This window comes from Erpetoichthys calabaricus, chromosome 3, assembly GCF_900747795.2.
Source record: "Erpetoichthys calabaricus chromosome 3, fErpCal1.3, whole genome shotgun sequence".
Classification (NCBI taxonomy): Eukaryota; Metazoa; Chordata; class Cladistia; order Polypteriformes; family Polypteridae; genus Erpetoichthys; species Erpetoichthys calabaricus.
The window spans coordinates 17,242,806-17,269,720 of NC_041396.2; the positions used below are offsets into that span (position 1 = coordinate 17,242,806).

At 44.5% G+C, this 26,915-nt stretch overlaps 1 protein-coding gene across 3 annotated transcripts in view; it reads right to left on the reverse strand.

The window, feature by feature from the left end:
* The window catches only part of kcnd3 (potassium voltage-gated channel, Shal-related subfamily, member 3), a 505,116-nt gene that overhangs the window by 35,781 nt on the left and 442,420 nt on the right, over positions 1-26,915 (reverse strand). For all 3 annotated transcript variants that reach the window (XM_051924424.1, XM_028796407.2, XM_051924422.1), the window contains 3 exons: positions 24,258-24,426; positions 7,235-7,336; positions 7,045-7,137 (listed from right to left, as the gene is read on the reverse strand). In XM_051924424.1, the coding sequence (XP_051780384.1) occupies positions 7,045-7,137; positions 7,235-7,336; positions 24,258-24,426 (364 nt within the window). The remainder of the gene's footprint in view (positions 1-7,044; positions 7,138-7,234; positions 7,337-24,257; positions 24,427-26,915) is intronic.

Below are 26,915 nucleotides of genomic sequence, written 5' to 3' on the forward strand. Positions count from 1 at the left end.
GAATTCATCAAAGTCTGTCACACAGTCCCCACCAGTTTCAAAGGGCACCCCACCTACGCTCCACTGAGTTCATCTAACAGGAAAAAAATTTAATTAAAGTTACACATCCTGCCTGTCACTAAAAACAGCGACATTTTTCTCTTTTGCCAGGGCTTTCTTTAGGGCAAAAGAACCTGCTGCACGTCAAAATCTCCCAGCCCCTGCAATTTAGGCCTCCCCTCTGCAAGCCATGCCTGTCAACTCTCGGCTCTCATTTACTCGGCTCTGCTGTGGACCGCAAGAAAGCTGGGGCTCGGCGGAATTGAACGGGCGAGATAAAGATCATGGAAATGCCTCCATTGTGGTGGGAGCCAGATGATGAATCAATAAGACGAGATCGATAAATAAAACAAATACGGCATTTAGAAAGGGGTCCAGCTTAGAAGACTCTTTAGGTGAAGGCTGTAATCATCAAAATTACAGTTTGAAAGGATCAATCAAACTCTCAGTCCTCTTATTTATTACAGATTAGGACTTAGTATCATTACACTGCCTGCCTGTGTCCTTTATAACTAATCATAAAAAAACGTGTCAGAAAACTCACCGATTTGTTAGCATCTCAGAACGGCATTGGGGTTATCACTGCAGCCAGCCATGCGAACGTTAGTTAGGATTCAGTGTGTCCAGCTTCATGTGTCCAGCCATCACTCAGCTATTAGTGCCATGTCTGTTCTTTAACATGAATATTAATTTACTGATTGAGCTTCTGTGCTTCTATCTATTATACAGTGCCTTTCACATCTATCTATCTATCTATCTATCTATCTATCTATCTATCTATCTATCTATCTATCTATCTATCTATCTATCTATCTATCTATCTATCTATCTATCTATCTATCTATTATATAGTGCCTTTCACATCTATCTATCTATCTATCTATCTATCTATCTATCTATCTATCTATCTATCTATCTATCTATCTATCTATCTATCTATCTATCTATGTATTATATAGTGCCTTACACATCTATCTCTCTATCTATCTATCTATCTATCTATCTATCTATCTATCTATCTATCTATCTATCTATCTATCTATCTATCTATCTATCTATCTATCTATCATATAGTGCCTTTCCTATCTATCTATCTATCTATCTTATAGTGCCTTTCCTATCTATCTATCTATCTATCTATCTATCTATCTATCTATCTATCTATCTATCTATCTATCTATCTATCTATCTATCTATCTATCTATCTATCTATCTATCTATCTATCTATCTATCTATCTATCTATCTATCTATCTATCTATCATATATAGTGCCTTTCCTATCTATCTATCTATCTATCTATCTATCTATCTATCTATCTATCTATCTATCTATCTATCTATCTATCTATCTATCTATCTATCTATCTATCTATCTATCTATCTATCTATCTATCTATCTATCTATCTATCTGCCCCACCGTTCCTGCCACTTGTCCACTCCTGTTTCTACCCAGAAGCCTTTGCATATTTTCTGGTGTAAAATGGCCTTCCAGTGACTGGCTGTGATGTTTTTGTTTTTATTCCTTCATATTTTAAAGTGACTTCACTTGTAGATAATAAGACGACGGAGTCCTCACCGCCCAGTCAGTGTGTTCTTGACCTAACGATTAAAGGACTTGGTCTTTACTGTTTGAAATGTGTTAGAATAATCTGAACTGATTTAAGCTTTTAGCAGCTTTAGGTGCCATGTGTTTAAGGATTCATAGAGGCTCTGCTATTGGTGGCCGCATGTCACAGTGAGCTAAATACGTTGGCGTCCGGCGGGCTGCACCATGACGGCCGCTCAGTTCTCATCAGGACAGGCTTGCTTGGCTTCCTCTTTGAACAGCTCGACCTTTTGCACGTCTACCACCGGTGCGACTGCTTTTTCAGGTGCCCTTTGAAAACCTCCAGATCACATGCGCAGCCTCTTACATCCCATTAGGAGGCTGAAACATGCAGTTTTGTCAAAATGCACTCTTTGTTATTTCAAATCAACCTGGCATTTAGCAGAACCCCTGCCAAGACCCCCACCCTAACATCCAACCCCACCCCACCCGACACACCACACACCACCTCAAATGACAGGAAGAGCAGTCGTGTGCTAGCAAGCAACATAAAACATCAAGAGGCTGGTGGGAATTGCTAATGGCAAAAAAGTCTGAATGTGTGACTGACCGCTGGCTTTAGGGGGGCTTCATTTACAGGTCATTATGAACAGCATACAGGCAGCTCTGTGTGGGGACAAAGAGGATAAGGGTGGTGAGCAGATAACGTGCAGGAAGTCAAAGCCTCACCATCATCAGAAAGTCTGCCGACGCCTTCACTTCTCTCACGTTTTGTTATGTTGCCGCCTTGTGCCAACGTCAGACCCTCTACCCGTGACGTTCTGAGTGTAACCTTTTTAAATGCGTTGCAAATACATTGATCTACTGTTTGCATGAGTATAAATGAGCATTTTGTTTAAGATTTGGTGCCATCTGTTACTTTTGTAATCTTAATAATGAACCTTGGGGGGCGGGGCCACCTAATATTACAGATCTAAGCCCGCCCCCTGCACCGTATAAGGGCCAGCCGTCTATAAATGGGCTTCTTTGACACTGTTGTTGTTCTGCTGGGTTGAGCGGAGACATTCGCTTCTGGTTATGGTGTGTGGCTCCCCATTCATTGAATGCCCTTTTTGCTTTTTTTTGGTATTTCTGGTTAATGAAATCTCTCGGTGTGTTAAACATTGTGTCCTTTGGATTCTGGGTTTGATTGCAAATTGTTTTTGAGTTTCCTTTGTTGAGGTAACCTTTTGCTTTTTGCACTTTTTTTTATAAGAATTATAGTTGTGGTTATTTGTAGGCCAGGGGTTTTACAGTTGCCCTCTCCCTTTTTACTTTCTCATATATGAAGTGTAGGGAAAGCATCGTAATCATCGTAATTGATGAATCTCAACATTTTAGACCTCCCTGACTTTCTTGTTTATGAGGTATAGGGAAAATACTGGAATAGTCTAAAAATTAGATATTGAGATTTTCATGAATCTCGATGTTTTAGACCTCCCTGATCGTATAGGAAGTATAGGGAAAATATTGGAATCATCTAAAAATTCCATGTTGAGATTTTGATGAATCCTGACATTTTAGATCTCACTGACTTTCTCGTTTACGAGGTATAGGGGAAAATATTGGAATCATCTAAAAATTTGTTGTCGAGAATTTGATGAATCTCAGCGTTTTAGACCTTCCTGACTTTCTTGTATACAAAGTATTGGGAAAATACTGGAATAGTCCAAAAATTAGATGTTGAGATTTTGATGAATCTCGATGTTTTAGACCTTCCTGACTTTTTTTGTATATGAAGTACAGGGAAAATATTGGAATCGTCTAAAAATTCGATGTCGAGATTTTGATGAATCTTGATGTTTTAGACCTTCCTGACTTTCTCGTATATGAAGTACAGGGAAAATATTGGAATTGTCCAAAAATTCCATTTTGCGATTTTGATAAATCACAATTTAGAGTCCGAAAATACCATTTTTGGAATTATATCTGTGTCTGTGTAAACACGATATCTTGAGTACACTTTCACTTCGGTCAACCAAATTTTGCACACAAGTATTAGGTACAAACATAGATTTCTATAAACTTTTGGGTGATTTCTGCTAACCGGAAGTGGTACTTTACCTTTTTTAATACAACAGCAGAGTCTGATTTATTCAACTTTACTTTTATAGTAATTGTTCAATATATTATTAATTTGATTTGATTTGATTTGTTGTTGATGGTTCTTTAATGTATATAATATAAAAATATAATCGTTGTCTTGCGGTTTACTCCTCAAATATCCATCCCCTTATCTGAGCATACGAGAAAGTCGAGGGGAGACCACTCCTGATTTCTGAGAATTATATTGTCCCGGTTCGGTCTGTTTATGTTCTGCATTCACCATATAAGTTCCTTGTTATGTTTTTTATATATACGTTCATTATATTTATTTCTGTAATGTGTATATATATATATTTATTTATCATGTAGTTATGTTTCTATGTGCGTATTCATGTTCTGTTACATCCATTGTGCTTTGTGGTGGTTCCTGGAAAGTTAGGACCACTCATCTGTCTCCTCAAAGTTTGCAGTCATTGAAGTAGCGAAAGAAATTGGAAACTGCGCTGCTGCAACAAAATTCGATGTGTCTGAGAAACTGGTGAGAGATTAGAGGAGGCAAAAAAAAATAAAAATAAGTGTCGTATTTTTGAACGGGCGTATAAGTCAGGGTCTGATTTTATGATTGATTTTTCGGGTTTCAAGACGCGAGTAAATACGGTATGGTGACGTTACTTGACATTTAGCCTTCTTCCCCCTCGTGTCAACTTTTGTCGATGACCCACCTTGAATTAGTTAGAAGGGTAACAGAAAGAATGCGGTGTTGGTCAGCAGAAAATGGGATCTTGAGATTGAGTTGAATTGATATTTTTGTCTGTCAAGATGGATAAGAGGGAATTGTAACAGGAGCAGGAGGTGGACGAAACAGAATCAGGACACTAAAACGATTGTGCACAAACTCCTTAAATCAAAGTTAAAATACAAAAGTACAGGGCATCTGTAAAGTATTCCCAGCGCATCACTTTTTCCACATTTTGTTATGTCACAGCCTTATTCCAAAAAGGATTAAATTAATTTTTTTCCTCAGAATTCTACACACAACACCCCATAATGACAACGTGAAAAAAGTTTACTTGAGATTTTTGCAAATTTATTAAAAATAAAAAAATTGAGAAATCCCATGTACATAAGTATTCACAGCCTTGGCCATGAAGCTCAAAAATGAGCTCAGGTGCCTCCTGTTTCCCCTGATCATCCTTGAGATGTTTTTGCAGCTTCATTGGAGTCCACCTGTGGTAAATTCAGTTGACTGGACATGATTTGGAAAGGCACACACCTGTCTATAGAAGGTCCCACAGTTGACAGTTCATGTCAGAGCACAAACCAAGCATGAAGTCAAAGGAATTGTCTGTAGATCTCCAAGACAGGATTGTCTCGAGGCACAAATCTGGGGAAGGTTACAGAAAAATTTCTGCTGCTTTGAAGGTCCCAATGAGCACAGTGGCCTCCATCATCTGTAAGTGGAAGAAGTTCGAAACCACCAGGACTTTTCCTAGAGCTGGCCGGCCATCTAAACTGAGCGATTGGGGGAGAAGGGCCTTAGTCAGGGGGGTGACCAAGAACCCGATGGTCACTCTGTCAGAGCTCCAGAGGTCCTCTGTGGAGAGAGGAGAACCTTCCAGAAGGACAACCATCTCTGCAGCAATCCACCAATCAGGCCTGTATGGTAGAGGGGCCAGACGGAAGCCACTCCTTAGTAAAAGGCACATGGCAGCCCACCTGGAGTTTGACAAAAGGCACCTGAAGGACTCTCAGACCATGAGAAGGAAAATTCTCTGGTCTGATGAGACAAAGATTGAACTCTTTGGTGTGAATGCCAGGCGTCACGTTTGGAGGAAACCAGGCACCGCTCATCACCAGGCCAATACCATCCCTACAGTGAAGCATGGTGGTGGCAGCATCATGCTGTGGGGATGTTTTTCAGCATCAGGGACTGGGAGACTAGTCAGGATAAAGAGAAAGATGACTGCAGCAATGTACAGAGACATCCTGGATGAAAACCTGCTCCAGAGCACTCTTGACCTCAGACTGGGGCGAAGGTTCATCTTTCAGCAGGACAACGACCCTAAGCACACAGCCAAGATATCAAAGGAGTGACTTCAGGACAACTCTGTGAATGTCCTTGAGTGGCCCAGCCAGAGCCCAGACTTGAATCTGATTGAACATCTCTGGAGAGATCTTAAAATGGCTGTGCACCGACGCTTCCCATCCAACCTGATGGAGCTTGAGAGGTGCTGCAAAGAGGAATGGGTGAAACTGGCCAAGGATAGGTGTGCCAAGCTTGTGGCATCATATTCAAAAAGACTTGAGGCTGGAATTGCTGCCAAAGGTGCATCGACAAAGTATTGAGCAAAGGCTGTGAATACTTATGGACATGGGATTTCTCAGTTTTTTATTTTTAATAAATTTGCAAAAACCTCAAGTAAACTTTTTTCACGTTGTCATTATGGGGTGTTGTGTGCAGAATTCTGAGGAAAAAAATGAATTTAATCCATTTTGGAATAAGGCTGTAACATAACAAAATGTGGAAAAAGTGATGTGCTGTGAATACTTTCTGGATGCACTGCAGTTGCTGGTAGGTCAAAGCTCAGCTCACGTCTTTCTGAAAGCAACCAGAGTCTTGGGCAGCTACAATCTGAGTCGAGAAGAACACCAACATCTCGAAGACTTCATCCTGTTATGGACAAGTCAGGGTTCCTCCTCTGCTTCTTTCTGTCTTCTCTGTTCTTCCTTCTTTCTCCTTTAGTGTTTTTCCCTTTTTTGTTTGTTTCATTACGTATTATCTGTTGATTTTATTCTCTTCAGTTGTTGTTTACTATCTATGTGGGTTTTGTGGGTGGATCCCCAAGAGGCGGGGCTACCCGCCCATCACAGCGAAGGCTCCACCTCCAGCGCTATAAAAGTGGCCGGGATTTGATTTTGGTGGAAATTTTTCTGAATTTCTTTAAAATTTCAAGCGAATGCAAAAAAAAAAGAGACAGAAAACAAAACCCCATCAGCTCAATTCAAGGTAAAAGTGTGAAGCTGGTGGGCTGGTGGTCGGCTACGGGGACCCCCGCCTGAACTAACAGGCTGGAGTGGTGATGAGGACTTTGAACATCTGAAGTGCTGTCGTCTCACCGTCTTTTCCTTTCAATGCCACAGCTGGTTGTTCTGTGACGTCTTTTGGAGGACATCAATCTCCAGTTCTTGCTGACCAATCAAATTTAAGAGGGAGTTTGGGAGAGCTGCCTGTATGGTTTTGTGTGTGTGTGTGTGTGTGTGTGTGTGAAATGACATCATAAAACAAGGCAAGTGGTGACGTGTTTGGTCAGTATGACCTGAAGCCTCCCGTCTCCTGCTCGGCCACCACGCCAATGAAGCTCTGCTACTCACGGTTGTCTTCTCCAGGCAGTGTAGCAGGTGGTGGTGCTGGCTCTCTATAATGGACGTGGATTTGCTCAGGTGCTGATCCTCCTCGCCAGACCCCTGTGAAGTGGACAATGAAGACATAGTGAGGCTACCGTAGCAACCAGTGAACCAAACCAGACCCCTCTCCCCAAAAAGGAAAACTCGTATTGATTACCGTGAGCTCCAGGGCTTCGTTCAGAAGACCATTGCGTTTGCTGCGGAGGAAGGCGTTGGAGCTGCCAGTCTTTGACACACGTATCCTTGCCAGTCTTGCTTTCTAGAAGAGAAAATAAAGAAATAATTAAATGAAACTTGGTCATGCAAGTCAGGGCTGGTCACCCACAGCCAGGACAGGAAGTCAAGAAAATGTCAGTTGACGGTAAGCAAGGGAGGACCTCTGTCTTTATCTGTTTATGTCCATCCATCCATTTTCCAACCCGCTGAATCCGAACACAGGGTCACGGGGGTCTGCTGGAGCCAATCCCAGCCAACACAGGGCACAAGGCAGGAACCAATCCCGGGCAGGGTGCCAACCCACCGCAGGACACACACAAACACACCAAGCACACACTAGGGCCAATGTAGAAATGCCAATCCACCTAACCTGCATGTCTTTGGACTGTGGGAGGAAACCGGAACGCATGTGATATGATCTACTGTTGAATTCTGTTCTGTACTTGTAATATTTCTATTGCACTATTATATTGTATTGAGGATTATTTGTGTTCTGTACTGTGTATTGCATTGTACTGACCCCCTGACACCCACTGCACGCCCAGCCTACCTGGAAAGGGGTCTCTCTTTGAACTGCCTTTCTCAAGGTTTCTTCCATTTTTTCCCTACGAGGGTTTTTTTTGGTCGAGTTTTTCCTTGTCTTCTTAGAGAGTCAAGGTTTAGCTGTCAAAAGGCACGGCCTGTTAAAGCCCATTGCGGCACTTCTTGTGTGATTTTGGGCTTTGCAAAAAATAAATTGCACTGTATTGTAATTGTACTTCCCTCTCTGCAGAACTTGTGCCCAGCAGCCCCTGCACCCAAAGTAGATAACCAATCAGAGCCACTGCAGGGACTGCTGGGAGTTGAAGTTTCATTCCCCAGTAGCACCGCTACAACATCATGACATTTTAACAATTGACAATGTTATTGAATTATTATCACAACCCAAAGATCCATCCATCCATTATCCAACCCGCTGAATCTCAACACAGGGTCACGGGGGTCTGCTGGAGCCAATCCCAGCCAACACAGGGCACAAGGCAGGAACCAATCCCAGGCAGGGTGCCAACCCACCGCAGGACACACACAAACACACACAGCACACACTAGGGCCAATTTAGAATCGCCAATTCACCTAACCTGTATGTCTTTGGACTGTGGGAGGAAACCCACGCAGACACGGGAAGAACATGCAAACTCCACGCAGGGAAGACCCGGGAATCGAACCTAGGTCTCCTAACTGCAAGGCAGCAGCGCTACCCACTGTGCCACCATATCTGTTTATGTAAAGTTTGGAATTTATCCCGTCTCCCTTCTCTTTTTTTGTCTGTTTATGTTAGACCCCTTTAGTTGAAACTCTCAGAATTTATTCTATACTTGAAACAGGAAGTGTGAATAATGTTTCTTCTATATTAAGGAAACTGTGTTTCACCCCGAGTCAACAAAATAAACCCCTCTCCCTGTCTACAACCACAAACAGAACTAAACAAGAACTACGTAATCAAACATTAACTTTTAATCATGGTGCATTTCATACAGTCAGACGCAGCTGTTCTATAAGGGGGTCCAACCCGGAACTAGCAAGGTGTACCTAATAATGTGGCCGGTGAGTACATATACACTCTATATACTGTTAAGTGCTATGCTGGACCAGGAAGGTGTAATGGAAGGACAGCATAACAATTAGTGGATAGTATAGGGGAGTTGGTGCATCAGAAGCAGTTACACCCCCAGTATGGTAGATGGCAGTGCTCTGCTGGCATGGACCCAGTTTGGACACCCACAGGGATTTATGGGAATCGTAGTCCTGAGGGACAACCCTGTTAAGATCCTTGGGAGCTGCCAGAGGGCGCTGCAGGGAGAAGAACTCCCTGTTTCCAGAGGCTTCCATTGGGCTATGCCTCGATACCAGAAGTACTCCTGGGTCTAACATAAAAGCAAGCCATCCAGCCAGCTGAACCAGAGTTGGGAGGAAGGAGATGATGCTTGCTGGGAAGAGAGAGGGAGAGGCTGAAAGAAAAAGAAATATGACAGCATTGCTGTGTGCTTTACTTATCTGTGGCATTGTGGTTGTGGTGTGCGAAACGCTTGCCTTTGGAACAGTTTCTCACAATTAAAACCTTGAGCTTGCTGCACTTGTGTGTAGTGCCTGTGTGTGTCGGGTGTTTGGGGAGCTGAAGTTGCCCGAGATGGCCACTATATATATATTGTGGCGGATGGTCGGGGGCCCTTACCCGGCCTGTATGCCTATATACTGGAAGGACCAGGCGATTAAACATCTCCAGAGCTGTACCTCCCCCAGAGTGACAGATGGCAGCCCCCTGGGATGTAGCAGTGCCTCGGACTCCCACAGGGCTCCATGGGACTTGAAGTTTGGTACAGCACTGTTCCATGGGAGTCACCCATGTGCTGCAGGTAGGTACTGTTGAGTTCTGTTCTGCTACACCCAGAAGTCCTTCTGGAAGAAGGTCATGGAGCCCCTGGAGCACTTCCGGGTGCCCTATAAAAGGAGCTACCCGCCAATACACCGGGGGACCAGAGTCAGGAGGAGGTGGACAAAGCTTTCTGGAGGAGGAGGAGTAGGTCTAGCTGGGTCTGGGCTTGGGGTCATGTCACACATGTGTGCTTAGGGAGCAGCCAAAGGGTACAAGTGGTCTTGAAATATCAAGAGACGGGGGGATGAAGCAAAGTACTAATACCTTTCTTCCTCTTCCTACCGAACAGCAGAAGAATAAATCTTATTTTCCACTCCAGTCCGTTCCCATCAACACCTCACAGTTTAGCATCACACCCAGGACTTCATATATTACAAAATGGGGTACTCGAGTGGAAATTCTACAGAGCCGGATGGCCAGTGATTGCTGTCACTTTCCATTTCCCCGTTTTCTTAACTCCTGAGTTGTTGGGGGTCTGGCATAGGAGCTGCATTTCCCTCCCTTTGGCTTGCTTTCTTCTTACCTTTGTCACACATGTGTGCATGGGAGGCAGCTAAAGGGCTCAAAAGAAGGTAATTCCCGATCAGACCAGGGGGTGGCAGAGTGCACTAATCCTTTCTCTTATCTCCTTGCAGACCAAATGTGGGAAATTTCACCTGGCTCCGCCCCAGAAGACGTAACTTCCTGCCCCGCCCCAGAAGACACCACTTCTGTCTCCGCCCCAGAAGACGTAACTTCCGGCCCCGCCCCAGAAGACGTCACTTCTGGCTCCGCCCTAGAAGACACCATTTCAGGTTTTGCCTTCCTAAGAAGTCACAGCCGATGACCTCATTTCCGGGTCCGGTCCCAAGATCCTTCCTCTTCCTGCCGTTCCACTATCTATCCGCCATGTTTACTAACCTGGGCAGTTGTATTTTCAGACTCTTCTCTGTAAAGGCCATTTTGTCAACCTTTATTTGAATTTTGTAGCCAATTCTCAAGTTTACGGGAGGCTGTCCCAAACCTCTATGTGTGTCAGGGCTTGATTGATTATTTACCACACTTTTGAAATGGGACAAATGTTGTGCATTGTGGGGTTGTCTTTCTACTGTTATCCCTGTCTTTAGAAATTGTTTTCTTCTGACTGTTGATTTTATTGAGAAACCTGTTGGTGCCATTATGTTTATTGCTTAATTTGATAATTTCCATCCATTTTCCAACCCGCTGAATCCGAACACAAGGTCACGGGGGTCTGCTGGAGCCAATCCCAGCCAACACAGGGCACAAGGCAGGAATCAATCCCGGGCAGGGTGCCAACCCACTGCAGAACACACACAAACACACCCACACGCCAAGCACACACTAGGGCCAATTTAGAATCGCCAATCCACCTAACCAGCATGTCTTTGGACTGTGGGAGGAAACCGGAGCGCCCGGAGGAAACCCACGCAGATATGGGGAGAACATGCAAACTCCATGCAGGGAGGACCCGGAAAGCGAACCCAGGTCTCCTAACTGCGAGGCAGCAGCACTACCACCGCGCCACCGTGCCGCCCTAATTTGATAATTTAAATCACAAAAAAAAAACAAAGGTGAAATGAATGCCTCAGCTTAACCCAGCAGAACAAAAGGAAAGCTGATTTGCAAACACGGCCCACCCATGTTATGGTGGGGGATTAGAGCTGCAAAGCCAGGAGGCCCTGCCTCCCCCTGATTCAATATAAAGTGCACTAAACATACAACAAAAGTAACAAACAGTACAGAAAGCAAAAAAAATTAAACAAAATTATCAATTATATCAGAAATAATATGTACACAACATATAAAAAAACAACAAGGCGGTTACATTTAATAAGGCAGCATTTGCACGGCCGCATGCCGCGTCTCCCTCTAATGCACTTCGTTCCCACAGTACGCCAATTTCCACTTCTTCAAATTATCCCGTGCCTCCCCACATCACAGTACCACCTTTGCCTGCCAGACCCCCTAGCCGCTCTCAGCAGACCCCGCAACCTCCAAATCTCTCTCTTTTTTTATTTCATCTCGGCTTTCTCAAGAGTTTTGTTCTTCAATAAAAACACCTACAGAGACGCAGGAAGCAAAACGGAGGCAAGAATTCAATTTCGCAGAACTCGTTACGCCAATATCATTTTCGTGCTGCTGCTTGAGGCCACGGCCTTTAGGGTCAAATCTCTTTTGATTACTGGTTTGTTGATTAAATGTCCCCTCAACTTCTCGTGACACTGATGAATGAGTCTGGTTGAGGAAATAACACCATTTGACACATTTCATGAGGGAAAAGACTGCCAAGTACGATCAGAACAAAGACTTGAGGAGCTGCGTTGGCACACACGCACTGGAGGATTTTCACTGGCGTTGAACCGTTTCCCACTGCCCTGCATTGTCCCCCATGGCTGAAAACCCCACAAACTGTGCCCCCCCCCCCCATCACTTTTGGTCACAATGACCTCCCCAAGGGCCACAAGATGACGAGGTGACCTGCCTTGAAGATACACACCAAGTCAGTTAACTGTTCCTTCTCATTTTTCTAAAGGCGTCCACTAACACATTTTGCTCGGAGTCTAATCTTGAAATCGAGTCTTGGGAATAAATCTGTCAGTCATTCTCTTTTTCTCTTTTTTTTGTTATTTGCAAAGCAAAGGTAGCTGAAGGGGTCAGCTACTAAATGGATGTTGAAATTGTCTTTCCTGAAAGAAGGAGTCCGCACAGATGAGGAACAGGGAAGGGACTGTCACTGCCATGAAACTATAAAATAACAAACTAAACAAGAGGATTGCTAGTTGGGTGGACCTTTTGAGCAGTACAATCAGGAAACATTACAATAATTCATATGAAATATAGTGTGTGAATATATATCATCATGGATGGATCTGAGCTGGAATGGAGCCTGGTATCTTACCTGGCTTGGTGGGGGGCAGAAAAACAGAAAGACAGGAACAGAGAGGGATGGCCCATCTAGTAAGATGGCATGGAAGGGCACTTTGGCAGATGGTGCAGCAATGTGAATGGAAATCCTTTCCAAACTGGGAGGCCAACCAGAATGGTTAACATTCCCTTTCCCAGTTGGGTTGACAGTGGCAGACCACTTCCTATGCCAGTGTTGTTCTCCAATATAATGGGTGGCAGCATTCCTTTAGGGGAGCTCCTATTTGGCCACCTGTAGGTTGCTGGGAATTGTGGATTCGTAGGGTGGCCTTGTTGGGTTATTTTTGGGTGCCACCAGGAAGGTGAATCCCCTGTTCCAGGATGGCTCTGCCTGGTGCTTCCTGGAGACAATGGTTTGGCACCTCAACTGTCAGTTTAAAATAGAGCGCCCCATGTTGCCCAAGGAGTTGGAGATGTGAGGAGGAGGAGGAGGACAAAACTTGTCAGGGATGAGATGAGCAGAGGAGTTGTGTATCGTGAAGAAGCCAGTTGAGATGTATTTTCTTTAAAATCAAACATCCTTTGGAATCAGAGTGGTTGTGTGTGAGGATTAGGGGGTCCCTGTCACCCCTATATATATATGTATGGATCCTGTGAGGGGAATCGTGCCACATGGCCGTAATGACGTAACTGATGCTCCCTCACAATGCAGGTTATTGGGCGCTATCGGGACCCCGGGAGCAACACAAAGTCAAACCAGCGGTATGCAAGGATTTTTTGGAGAGACAGAGGAACAAGTCCAGTCCAGTCTTCATCTCCGGTCACTGGATGTTGTCCATGTCTCGCAACCATATAGGAAGCCCCAGGACTCTAAAGACTTGGACTTTCGTCGTTGTGCAGATATATGGGGAGCACCACACACCCCTTCACAGCGACCTCATGACCTCCTCTGTGGAGTCAATTTAACAAACAGACGGCCCCTGGAGTCAGCTGCCATCTTTCATGCTCTCTTTATCGCTCTGGCGATGATGCACAGATCTTTTAATGTTGGGAGACAACGGCCGATGATTTTCTCAGATGAACAAATCACCCGTTACAACCGAGTCTTAGATAGAGAGAGGAGGCAGAAGGAAGCCAAATGGCGATGGAGGAGGCCACAATACTCTCAACGATGGCCGAGTAAGCATTTAACAATATCCACCTTGATATGCCAAGCTTCTTAAGCTTGCAAAGGAAGAACAATCTCTGCCTGACTTCTTTGGGGGTGATGTGCTTGTTCCCATTTTAATGTATTAGTGAAAGCAGGACCGGTGCTACCGTTAAGACGAAGTAGGCATTCACCTCAGGTTTGGGCAGAACCAAGCCACACGGGTTAGCTTAGCTACTGAACAGTCGGTTGGCACACGAATAAGCTTGGCCTAGGGTACAAAATGACCTAGCACTGGCACTGAGTGAAAGTTGTCCCCGAGAATTTAAACGACTGAACTCACAGACGCAGTCTGGACGTTAATTTGCAAAGGTGGTCGATTACTGACCTGCCGACGGAAATCAATCCTCATTTCCACTGTCTTAATTAATAGCCTTGCGCTCCAAGTTGTTACAAGAACTCCATTCTACACGACGGCCCACCTCTCTTTGACTGAAAGACTGTGGTGTAGTGTGTCCACAGCTCACGTCAAAAAGGCCGCTTTTTAAATAAATAATCGCCGCCTTCGTGGCTTAGCGAGGGTGGCGTGGTATGGGTGGTGGGAGCAGTTCCCGGGTGATGAGTGATGCGGGCGATCCTCGCTTAAGTGCACAGGTGAGGAGTCATCCGCATCCGTAATTGTTCCCGGGAGCTGCTAATTGCCACATCTGATCCACGTCCCCATGATAAATAGAAGCGCGAGGAGCTAACAGGGGAAGAAAAGAAAAGAAAGAAATGTATGTTGCAGGAGAAGAAGGTGTCAGGAAGCAGGTTTGTTAAGGCGCTATATGGCGCCCGACCCGGCGCAGACTGACGCAGAGGCACATGCTAAAATCAAAGACTTTTTTATTTTCTCTTCAGCCATGGGGCACATCTTCCCCGTGTCCCACAGGCCCAACACAGTCCCAAAGCACTTTAAACAGAGCACAAACAATCCTTCCTCTGGCACCACCACTCCTCCCAGGCAACCTCGTCCTCTTCCTACCGATTCTGGCTCCTGAGTGGTGGAAGCTGACCCCTTTTATAGCCCACCTGGAAGTGCTCCAGGTGCTTGATCACCTGTTGCTAATTGCACTTCCGGGCGGGGCTGTAGGAGGTGTCCATGTTGGCTCCGGGATCCATGCAGCCCCCCTGGCGGCCACCCCAGATCCCCACTGGGTTGTGGAGAACTCCATCTCCCATGGAGCCCTGCGGGAAACTGAGGCACCATCGTCACCCAGGGAGGCTGCCACCAAGCGTCCCGGGGGAGGTAGTGAGGAGCCCCTGGTTGCTCCCCCGGACCATATACAGCAGGGGCGTCCTGGCCAGGCCCATTACACAGGGTAGACTCTACCCGGTAGAGGAAAGCCGGTGGAGGAGAGCGAGAGCAAAAGCGCAGGCTCACGCTGATTGGGGGCAGCTGAGCAGTGAGCCCTAGCGGGGTGTTTGGCAGACACCTAGGGCAGTCGGTAGTGGAAGAGGATGGCTCGCCGCATAAGGCCAGAGAAGGCAGCGGGAGTCGGGACTTGGAAAATCAACCCCCCCAGCGTGAGCAGGTTGTTGGTGAAGCCCATCGGAGACAGGGATCAGTGAGGCGAATGGACCAGCAGGAGAAGGCAGAGAGAAGGTCAGCTGCAGGTAGGGTGGCTCCCCTGGTGCATAGCCTGGACAGGAGAAGCAGGGGAGTCACCAGTAAAAGAAAGGCACCGGGCTGATTTGTTTAAAGGGACAGCTTCCAGCCATTGTTTTAACCTCATTGTTTTTATAAAGATTTTTTTCGAATGGATTTTAACCTCCACGGATCCACCTCTGTTTTAATGGATTATTTATTTAAAGATTTTGTGATGCACTGCGCTATTTATTTGAACACTTTGATTGTTTTTGTTTGCTGTTTTAATAAAAACACTTGGCACTTTTTTAGATAGATAGATAGATAGATAGATAGATAGATAGATAGATAGATAGATAGATAGATAGATAGATAGATAGATAGATAGATAGATAGATAGATGAAAGGCACTATATGATAGATAGATAGATAGATAGATAGATAGATAGATAGATAGATAGATAGATAGATAGATAGATAGATAGATAGATGAAAGGCACTATATGATAGATAGATAGATAGATAGATAGATAGATAGATAGATAGATAGATAGATAGATAGATAGAAAAGGCACTATATGATAGATAGATAGATAGATAGATAGATAGATAGATAGATAGATAGATAGATAGATAGATAGATAGATAGATAGATAGATAGATGAAAGGCACTATATGATAGATAGATAGATAGATAGATAGATAGATAGATAGATAGATAGATAGATAGATAGATAGATGAAAGGCACTATATGATAGATAGATAGATAGATAGATAGATAGATAGATAGATAGATAGATAGATAGATAGATAGATAGATAGATAGATAGATAGATAGATAGATAGATAGATACTTTATTAATTCACATACTCCAGCAGCAGCATACTGATAAAGAAAATTAAATTAAAGAGTGATAACAATGCAGGTATACAGACAGACAATAACGTTGTATAATTTTAACGTTTACCCCCCCGGGTGGAATTGAATATTTTTTGCACCATCACCTTGCTTTATTGTTGTGCCTCACTGCCTACCTCATCGGTGACATTACTGACGGTGTCGGGTTCGAGGGCTCCCAAAAGTAAGATGAGAGCATGGAGCGAACACACGTCATCATTGTAAATGAGACCCCCCCCACAGTCGTATTATCCGCAAACTTTAGGATTTGTACAGATCGGTCCATGGAGCTACGGTCATTTGTATAAAGTGAATACGGGAAGGGGGAAAGAGCACAGCCTTGGTGTGTGGGGGGGGGGGTTCTGGGGGTTTGGGCTATGCTACCTGACACTGGATCCAACAGTTGGGGGCTGAGTTTCACATCCTACTTCCTACCTGTCATGGAAACTCATAATCCACTGACAGACGCCATTGGGTTCACCTAACTGGATTCATTTACTCTGAAGCAACTCCGGAACAACAGTATTGAAGGCTGAGCAGAAATCCACAAACAAGACCCTCAACATGGGGGTGTTAGGCAAGTCCAGGTGCTGAAGAATAAAGTGGAGGCATAAATTAACTGAACGATTTGCCCAATAGGGGTGGCACGGTGGCACAGTGGGTAGCGCTGCTGCCTCGCAGTTAGGATACCTGAGGTTCGCTTCCCGGGTCCTCCCTGCATGGAGTTTGCATGTTCTCCCCATGGTGTAGCAAAGTGTAAAATGTTATTTATAATTTTATTTTTTTTATTTTTGTTATGAACTTCCCCAGAAGAGTTGATCCCTGTAAATAGTTAATAGTATACCAACAATATAATCTGTTGTAGTACGAGCGTTAATTAGCGTCACACCTCACAACCTGCATGCACCACGTTTTTGGCTCCAATGCCAGAAGCGCGGTGGACGCTGTACGAGTAGGTTGTGGTTTCAGTTTCTTTCCCGATTTTTTATTTCATTTATTTTGTGTGTTAATAATTTATAATCGATTTAATTTATTATTCAATAGGCAGAGGGGAGAAGACGTTAATGTGACGCTCTGTCTATTTCTTTCCTTTTGTTTTGAAAAGGTATGCTATATATATATTTTCTTTTATTTTCATTTGTTACGAATATATAATTATAAAATTAGGATTTTTTTTTGTATAAAGCTATGTGTATTGTAAATAGTTCTCTTTGGAAAAATGGAGCAATTTTTTTGAAAATAGTTTTATATGTAATGCGTTTGTATAAATAAAAATGGTGGGTTGGCACCCTGCCCAGGATTGTTTCCTGCCTTGTGCCCTGTGTTGGCTGGGATTGGCTCCAGCAGACCCCCGTGACCCTGTGTTTGGATTCAGCGGGTTGGAAAATGGATGGATGGATGGATGCATAAATAAAAACGCGAGAAGCGCGGTGGACGCTGTAAGGATTTTCTGGAAGAGGAAAATTAAAGCTTGTGTTTTAACCCAACGTGCCTACGTGCCAATCATTTACACAACGCAGGGAAAGGCAGATTGCTGTCGGTTACATCTGCGTGGGTTTCCTCCCACAGTCCAAAGACATGCAGGTTGGGTGCACTGGCGATTCTAAATTGTCCCTAGTGTGTGCTTGGTGTGTGTGGTTGTGTGTGTGCTCTGCGGTGGGCTGGCGCCCTGCCCGGGGTTTGTTTCCTGCCTTGTGCCCTGTGTTGGCTGGGATTGGCTCCAGCAGACCCCTGTGACCTTGTATTAGGATATAGCGGGTTGGATTATGGATGGATGGATGGATTTGCCCAATATGTGAACTGAAGTGGATCAAGGAGTGGATCGGTGATGGACTTTAGGTAGGAGAGCAGGAGGCATTTCAATATTTTCATAACCACCAAGCAACTGGCGCATAGTTATTACGTTTTTATATCGATTTAATCCTCCTTGGGAACTGGAATGATAGTGGCTACCTTCAAGCAGAAGGAGGCATCACCTGAAAGAGAGACCACTTGAGCGAAGATTACTGGCAGCCACTCAGCTTACGTAGCAACTGTTTGTTTTCATTTTTACGCCATCGTGTGTCTGTTTCGTTAATAAAGACAAAGCGTGAACGTGGAGGGTCGGGTTGGGACCACAAAACTGACCCATTTGTACCTCGGATGACCACAATATATACGAGGGGTTACCCAAAAATAACCAAAATCTGTACCTGGTGCTCAATCTCGATTTAGTTGTGAATTTCGCTGCTTGGTTTGGCAAACTTACAGTACACTATGCCAGTCTGCCAAGTGGCGTTGCTCTGTGTTGTTTGTACGCCATTCGTCGTCCGACTATTGAAGAGATTTCTGAATTGACTTGAGTGTGTCTTGGAGTTCTTGCCACCTTCCCTACTCGCCTGATCTTTGCTCCGTGCGACTTTTTCTTGCTCCTGCATATGAAAAAAGAACTGAAAGGAAAGCGATTTTGTACCGCGGAGGAAGTCAAAGAAAAATCGCTACAGGACTTGGTCCTCTTCAGCAATTCGAAAAATGTTTCCATCACTGGGGAAAAACCGTTGGGACAAGTGCATTCATTCACATGGAGCTCCTGGGCAGGCGTCGGACGGACCCAAACATAATGTCCCACCAGAGGTGTTCTATTGGATTGAGGTCAGGCGAGTGAGCGTGGTGGGGGCTTGGGGGCAGTTAATGGGATCAATTCCTTCATCCTCTCGTCACTTGTCATGCACCAGGAGGATCCCAGAAGCCACTGCACCAGCATAGGGTCTGACAATGGGGCCAAAGATTTCATCCTGATACCTAATGGCAGTCAAGGTGCCGTTGTCTAGCCTGTAGAGGTTTGTGCGTCCCTCCATGGATATGCCTCCCCAGATATACCATCACTGACCCCCCACCAAACCGGTCATGCTGAACAATGTTACAGGCAGCATAACGTTCTCCAGACCCTTAAACGTCTGTCACATGTGCTCAGGGTGAACCTGCAAATGCCAATCGAGCTCCACGGTGCCCACTAGAGGACATCAGGCCCTCAGGCCCCCCTCATGAAGTCTGTTTCTGATTGTTTGCTCAGATACATTCACACCAGTGGCCTGCCTGCATGCTGGAGGTCATTTTGTGGGCTCTGCCAGTGCTCATCCTGTTCCTCTTTGCCCAAAGGAGCAGATACCGGTGGGTCCTGCTGATGGGTTAAGGACCTTCTACGAGGGGCCCTGTCCAGCTCTCCTCGAGTAACTGCCTGTCTCCTGGAATCTCCTCCATGCCCTTGAGACTGTGCTGGGAGACACAGCAAACCTTCTGGCAATGCCATGTATTGATGCGCCTACCATCCTGGAGAAGTTGGACTGCCTGTGCCACCAAACTCTGTAGGGTCCAGGTATGGCCTCATGCTACCAGTAGTGACACTGACTGTAGCCAAATGCAAAACGAGTGACAAAACAGATGAGGAGAGAAAAATGTCAGTGGCCTTCCTCCACCTGTGAAACCATTCATTCCTGTTTTGGGGGTCGTCTCATTGTTGCCCCTGTTGTTCATTTCATTAAATTGATTAATAAGCCCCTCTGCTACTTAACTGACCAGATCAACAGCCCATGAGTGTCACTGACTTGATGCTACGCTCTCATTCAGAAGTGCTCCTTTCATTTTCTTGAGCAGCATCCATCCATCCATTATCCAACCCACTACATCCTAACTACAGGGTCACGGGGGTCTGCTGGAGCCAATCCCAGCCAACACAGGGCACAAGGCAGGAAACAAACTCTGGGCAGGGCACACACACACCCACACACCAGGGACATTTTCGTATCGCCAATGTACCTAACCTGCATGTCTTTGGACTGTGGGATGAAACCCACGCAGACACGGGGAGAACATGCAAACTCCACGCAGGGAGGACCCGGGAAGCGAACCTCAGGTCTACTTACTGCGAGGCAGCAGCGCTACCCACTGCGCCACCGTGCTGCCCTCTTGAGCAGTATATATATATATGTGTGTGTGTGTGCATCATTGTTATTCAATGACATGGAGGAACTCTGCAGTGGACTTTATCTTCACCGTCTTTGTTGTTGTCTTTTTTTTCCGTTTCACTTTCTCCTATACAAAGTATAGGGAAAGTATCAGAATCGTCCAAAAATTCCACCTCGAGATTTTGACGGCTCTCGATGTTTTAGACCTCCCTGAGCCCAATTTAGCTTCTCGTAGGGAAAGTATTGCAATCGTCCAAAAATTCAATTTCGAAATTTGATTAATCTTGATGTTTTAGACCTCCCTGAGTCCAAAAACACCATTTTTAGAATTATGTCTGTCTGTCTGTCTGTGTGTTTGTGAACACGATAACTTGAGATGGTGTCATGACAAGAAAGAGCAGCACAGATGGGATGTTTGCTCTGAGGGTGTTGATGGAGAAGTTTAGAGAAGGTCAGAAGGAGTTGCATTGCGCCTCTGTGGACCTGGAGAAAGCATATGACAGGGTGACTGAGAAGAGCTGTGGTATTGAATGAGGAAGTCTGGAGTGGCAGAGAAGTACATAAGAGTTGTACAGGATATGTACGAGGGAAGTGTGACTGTGGTGAGGTCTGCGGTGGGAGTGACGGAGGTGGGATTACATCAGAGATTGGCTCTGAGCCCTTTCTTATTTGCAATGGTGATGGACAGGTTGACAGATGAGATTAGACAGGAGTCCCCGTGGGCTATGATGTTTGCTGATGACATTGTGATCTGTAGTGATAGTAGGGAGAAGGTTGAGGAGACCCTGGAGAGGTGGAGATCTGCTCTAGAGAGGAGAGGAATGAAGGTCAGTAGGACCACCAAGACAGAATACATGTGTGTGAATGAGAGGGAGGTCAGTGGAATGGTGAGGATGAGGGAGTCGAGTTGGCGAAGGTGGATGAGTTTAAATACTTGGGATCAACAGTACAGAGTAATGGGGATTGTGGAAGAGAAGTGAAGAAGAGAGTGCAGGCAGGGTGGAGTGTGTGGAGAAGAGTGTCAGGAGTGATTTGTGACAGACGGATATCAGCAAGAGTGACAGGGAAGGTCTACAGGACAGTAGTGAGACCAGCTGTGTTATATGGGTTGGAGATGGTGGCACAGGAGACAGAGCTGGAGATGGCAGTGTTAAAGATGCTAAGATTTGCATTGGGTGTGATGAGGATGGACAGGATTAGAAATGAGGACATTAGAGGGTCAGCTCAAGTTGGGAGACAAAGTCAGAGAGGTGAGATTGCATTGGTTTGGACATGTGCAGAGGAGAGATGCTGGGTATATTGGGAGAAGGATGCTAAGGATAGAGCTGCCAGGTAAGAGGAACAGAGGAAGGCCTAGGTAGTGCTGCTGCTTTGCAGTAAGGAGACTGTGGATGATTGTGGGTTCGCTTCCCGGTTCCTCCCTGTGTGGATAGCGCTTTGAGTACTAAGAAAAGCGCTTTATAAATGTAATGAATTATTATTTTTATTAAGAGAAGGTTTATGGATGTGGTGAGAGAGGACATGCAGGTGATGGGTGTAACAGAACAAGATGATGAGGACAGAAAGATATGGAAGAAGATGATCTGCTGTATCAAACCCTAACAGGAGCAGCTGAAAGAAGAAGACATGTTATGGGATTCTGACTTACCGTATTGCATACTGGGATTTGGTTCCTTTGGATTGCCTTTTTAGGAACATCCACTTTGCCACCTTTTTGATTTCATGCTATTTTTGTGTTTTCTTTTCATGAATATTACACATCTATAAACGAAAGACCTGTGTGTGTGTGTATGGAGCAGTCCGCTCTGCTCATGCTCATCCACAGCCACTAGATGGCACATGAGTGCACTTTTACATTTTTCCAGCACTTGCACGCACCTCACTTCTTATTCCGAAAGACGAGTGTGCAGCAAACGCCGCCGCACTACCCCGACGTCGTGTTAATGACACAAATGACGAGACACAATTGAACGCCTGGACTGAACAACGTGCAAGTGAAACACCTCCGCAACGGTGGGCAAGGCTTGAAGTTTTCACCAAAAACATCGTCTGCCTGGAGGGATTTTCTCGAGACAAAGATTAATAGGACGGCTATGAGATGGCACCGCCAGGGTCTTCTTACGAAAGCCGGTGGGGCAGCAAGCACAGTTTGGGTTCACGTCCTCTGCCCTGAGGGTTATTCTCAAGAGTCAGCTGACAACTCTGCAAGTTCACAAATATTTTAAAGCTGCTAGGGGGTCTTCAGGTTGTTTTTTGTCCTGAAGACCACCCGCAGCTAATAATAAATACAGTATCTTTACTATTATTTTGGACTTGTCTCATCAAGCCAGAGGTTTCAACGGTTCCTCTCTTTCAAAAGGCATTTTTGTGTACTTTTAACTTGTAATATCAGCTTCCCATTTTTAGGCCAGTGTAGGCCGCAGCCTGCAGGTAGCAGTTGAAGGCTGGCTGACTTGGGTGGAGCCTTTTTTGGATAGACCAGTGAAGTTTCCTGCGCTTTTTCAAGTCCTCACACCCTTTCTCAATGTTTGTGTCACTGTATCACAATCATTAGGGGGTACAGGGGGTCCAATTAGCATGTTGTAAAGACATATTAGGACTACAGTGTTGAACTTCTTCATACCGGACAAACACAAGCAGGGGTAGACAGCACTGGCTAGGATGGTGGGCACCAATTAAATGTGTGTGAGTTGTACAGAGGTCCATGTGTGCCTTTCTAAATGATGCCCGATCCATTCAGGTTGCCAAAGATGGACTCCAATCTGCTTCTAGAAATATCTCAAGGAGAATTTAAGCAAGTGGGATGCACCTGAGCACACAGCAAAGGTTCTAAATATGTTGGCACACAGTAGGAGGAAGCTGTATGGACCAAGTGAGGGTAATGCCATGCCAGGCCAGGGGGAGGCGAGGTGCACTAAACCCACTTCAGTTGTCTCTACAGACCAAACACGGGAAAACCTGGCTGATTCAATCTGGAAGACATCACTTCCTGTTCTGGCGCCCAGAAGATACGTCACCCCCGGGTGTGGTGGAAGAATGGCCCATACAGGCTCAGGAACAGCTGTGATGCCCCTTGGCGGCTCCCCCAACAGGGCTATATCCAACTCCATCTCCCATGAAGCCCTGCGGGAGTTCAAGGCACCGCTGCCACCCAGGGTGTGCTGCCATCTAGCGTTCTGGGGGAGGTAATGCTCTGAGGAAGAGGCGTCCCAGCCGGGCAGGTGCCCCCGGTCATCCACGACAACGTCAAGGAAGGAAGAGATTTCAGTTTGCGATTAAATTTGCAAACCTTTCTGAAAACAAGTTTTTCATTTTGTCATTATGGGCTATCGAGTGTAAATTGATGGGCAAAAAATGGCAAATTTAACCATTTCAAATAAAATGCGCAAAACACTAAAGTGTGCAGACGGTGAGCTCGTGTGAGTCCACCGCATGTTGGCCGGTGACTGACGGATCCAAATCTTTCTTTCTTCCCTCCATCTGCCCAACCCTACAGCTGTCAGCGCCTTTCTTGCTTTTTTTCTTTGCCTCTCCTTTCACTCGACTCTCCGCCGATTGTATGAGAGCTGCTTGTTGTGCAGAGCGGAGTTTCTGACAGATGCGATGCTTGTGTTTGTGTCCTTTCTCCAGCTGGGTGATCTCAGTGGCACCGTAGCGCACCCTCTGTCACGACTCGAGTTGTAGAGTGATAAAAACGTTAATTGCAGACTAATGATCTTCAGCTTCTCGGCTGCCGCTTCGAAGTCCCCACGCTCGCCAGCTCCTTTAGACTTCAATGACGCATTTGTCTCTTTCAGGCTTTGCCTCCTCTTCCTCTTATTGATTCTTCCACTCGAGTTGCTCTAGAGCTGCTATTCAGGCTCCAGAAGAGGAGGCCTGATAATCTCGAGCCCCTCCGCTCCTGCTGTAACGTGACGGGGGCCGCTGATGGGCGTTTGAGCCCTGTTAGTGCTGCCCTCGTTCAAACCTCTCAGGCGTACGCATGGGCTGGCACAGGCTCTTGTCAGGGTGGGCAAAGTGCCACGTTATCTGCTCATACAGGCACATTATAACAAGGACATGTCTCACCTGCACTTTCTGAGCTCGGCGCTTATCCGCCCGCTGGTTCTGGTGATAAATTCGGCTAAAGTTGGACACGATGACAGGGACGGGCAGAGCGATCACCAGCACGCCACTCAGGGAGCAAATTGACCCGAAGATCTTTCCAGCAATTGTCTTCGGCACCATATCACCATATCTGTAAGGAAAGAGAAGAGCATTTGGAGAATTACAGACCACTCGATACAAACTTCAGGCTCTGTGTGAATTCAAATAGGCATCAGATGGTCAATATAGTGCCTTTCACATCTATCTATCTATTATATAGTGCTTATCTATCTATCTATCTATCTATCTATCTATCTATCTATCTATCTATCTATCTATCTATCTATCTATCTATCTATCTATCTATCTATCTATCTATCTATCTATCTATCTATCTATCTATCTATCTATCTATCTATCATATAGTGCCTTTCATATCTATCTATCTATCTATCTATCTATCTATCTATCTATCTATCTATCTATCTATCTATCTATCTATCTATCTATCTATCTATCTATCTATCTATCTATCTATCATATAGTCCTTCCTATCTATCTATCTATCTATCTATCTATCTATCTATCTATCTATCTATCTATCTATCTATCTATCTATCTATCTATCTATCTATCTATCTATCTATCTATCTATCTATCATATAGTCCTTCCTATCTATCTATCTATCTATCTATCTATCTATCTATCTATCTATCTATCTATCTATCTATCTATCTATCTATCTATCTATCTATCTATCTATCTATCTATCTATCTATCTATCTATCTATCTATCTATCTATCTATCTATCTATCTATTTGACCATTCTGTTGCATTCATGGGGATCAAAATAAAGCTGAATGCAGCCGAGGGTTTTGTCAGTAATGAGAAGTCTTAAGTGTCTTTCTTTTCTGGAAGTCCCTGACCCTCCATCATAGCTACTCAGCTCATCTTTTTATCTCTTTTATTTTTTATTTCTTTTGCTTTTCCATAGCATTGGCAGGCCAAGTGAATTTCTCATGGTCGTATGGTGTCAGTAGTGGGGTCTGAAGCCCAAAGTCTTAACCACTATGTTACACTGCCCGCACTAAACCCTAATTTATACGTATCCCACCCAGGTTCACCAGTGCAGCCTGTGGAACCAAGAAGGAGATATGAGACACTCTGACTCAAGACAAACTAGATCACGAGCTGGGCAGTAGTGGCCTCAAGCTGTGTGCTCATACATGTTTATTGGTTAACAAGAAAATGAGATGAGGTCTTCTCTTTCTGGGTCTCCAGCCCTTTACCTTGTTTCTTTGTTTGGTTTCACAGTGTTGCATGAAGTCCTGCTATTCATATTTATTCATAAGAGTCATGAATAAATGAATGAATGAATTGTGTAAAGTGCAGTTGCAGATCCCTTAAACAATACAGTGAATAATGTAAAGTGTATTAGCATTTCAGATAATAGTTTAACACAGAAAGGTAAAATATCATCTTTGCATAATGAGAATTGATAGAGCTAAGCACTCTATCAAACTCACACACAAATGGTAAAGCTACACAGCACTCTGAAGCTCATGTGTATACAAATAAGTAACACTGTAAAGCGCTATATGCTAGTTCAATGCAATAATAATGAGCAGCATGAATTCCCATAAAGAGTACAGTATGGACAATAAATAGTATAAGGTGTCCAATCAGTTAATACAGAAAGCTTAAATATCAACCTGTAAAGCTCAAGAACCCGTTACAGACTGGCACACACAAGGCACACACTATGAAGTACTCTGTGATCCTCATATAAAGTACAAATCCTGGCGCCATATGCGAGTTTCATACACAAACAGCGAGTCATCTAAAGCGCTATACCACTTCTCTTGAATAACACAGCGAATAAACTAAGGTGCTAGAGCTTCACACGTAAGGGATTAACACAGAAAGGTGCAAACTGAGAATAAGAGTGCAAAGAGCTACACCAGAGTCAAATACACAGGCATATAACTTAAAATACTTTGTAATCCTCATATAGACTACAAATTATGGTGCTGTATGGTACTTTTTATACAAACGAGTATGAATTGTATAAAGTGCTATGCCAGTTTTTTAATTCACTCTGTAAATAGCAAAGTAAGGTGGTAGATCTGCTCCAATGGTAAGGGTTTAACACAGAAAGGTAAAATACAGTCTGTTTAATGAGAATTAAGAGTGTAAGGAGCTATCACAGAATCACAGAGACAGGCGTGTACCTTAAAGCACTTTGTAATCCTCATGTGCAGTATAAACCTTGGTGTTGTATAATTTTTATGTAAATAAGAGTGAATTGCCAGCTCTTTAATTATCCCCATAAATAAAGCAAGCTGGAAGATCAGCACTGTGGGTATGGGATTAACACAGAAAGGTAAAATAAAGTCTGTATAATGACAATCAAGAGTGTAAAGAGCTATATCTGACTCACATAGACTGGCATGTACCTTAAAATACTTTGTAATTCTTACAAACAGTACAAAGTATGGTGCTGTATGGTACTTTTCATGCAAACAAGTATGAATTGTATAAAGTGCTATGCCTGTTCTCTACTTAACTCCATAAATAGCAAAGTGAAGTGCTAGATCAGCTCCACCGGTAAGGGTTTAACAGAGCAAGGTAAAATACA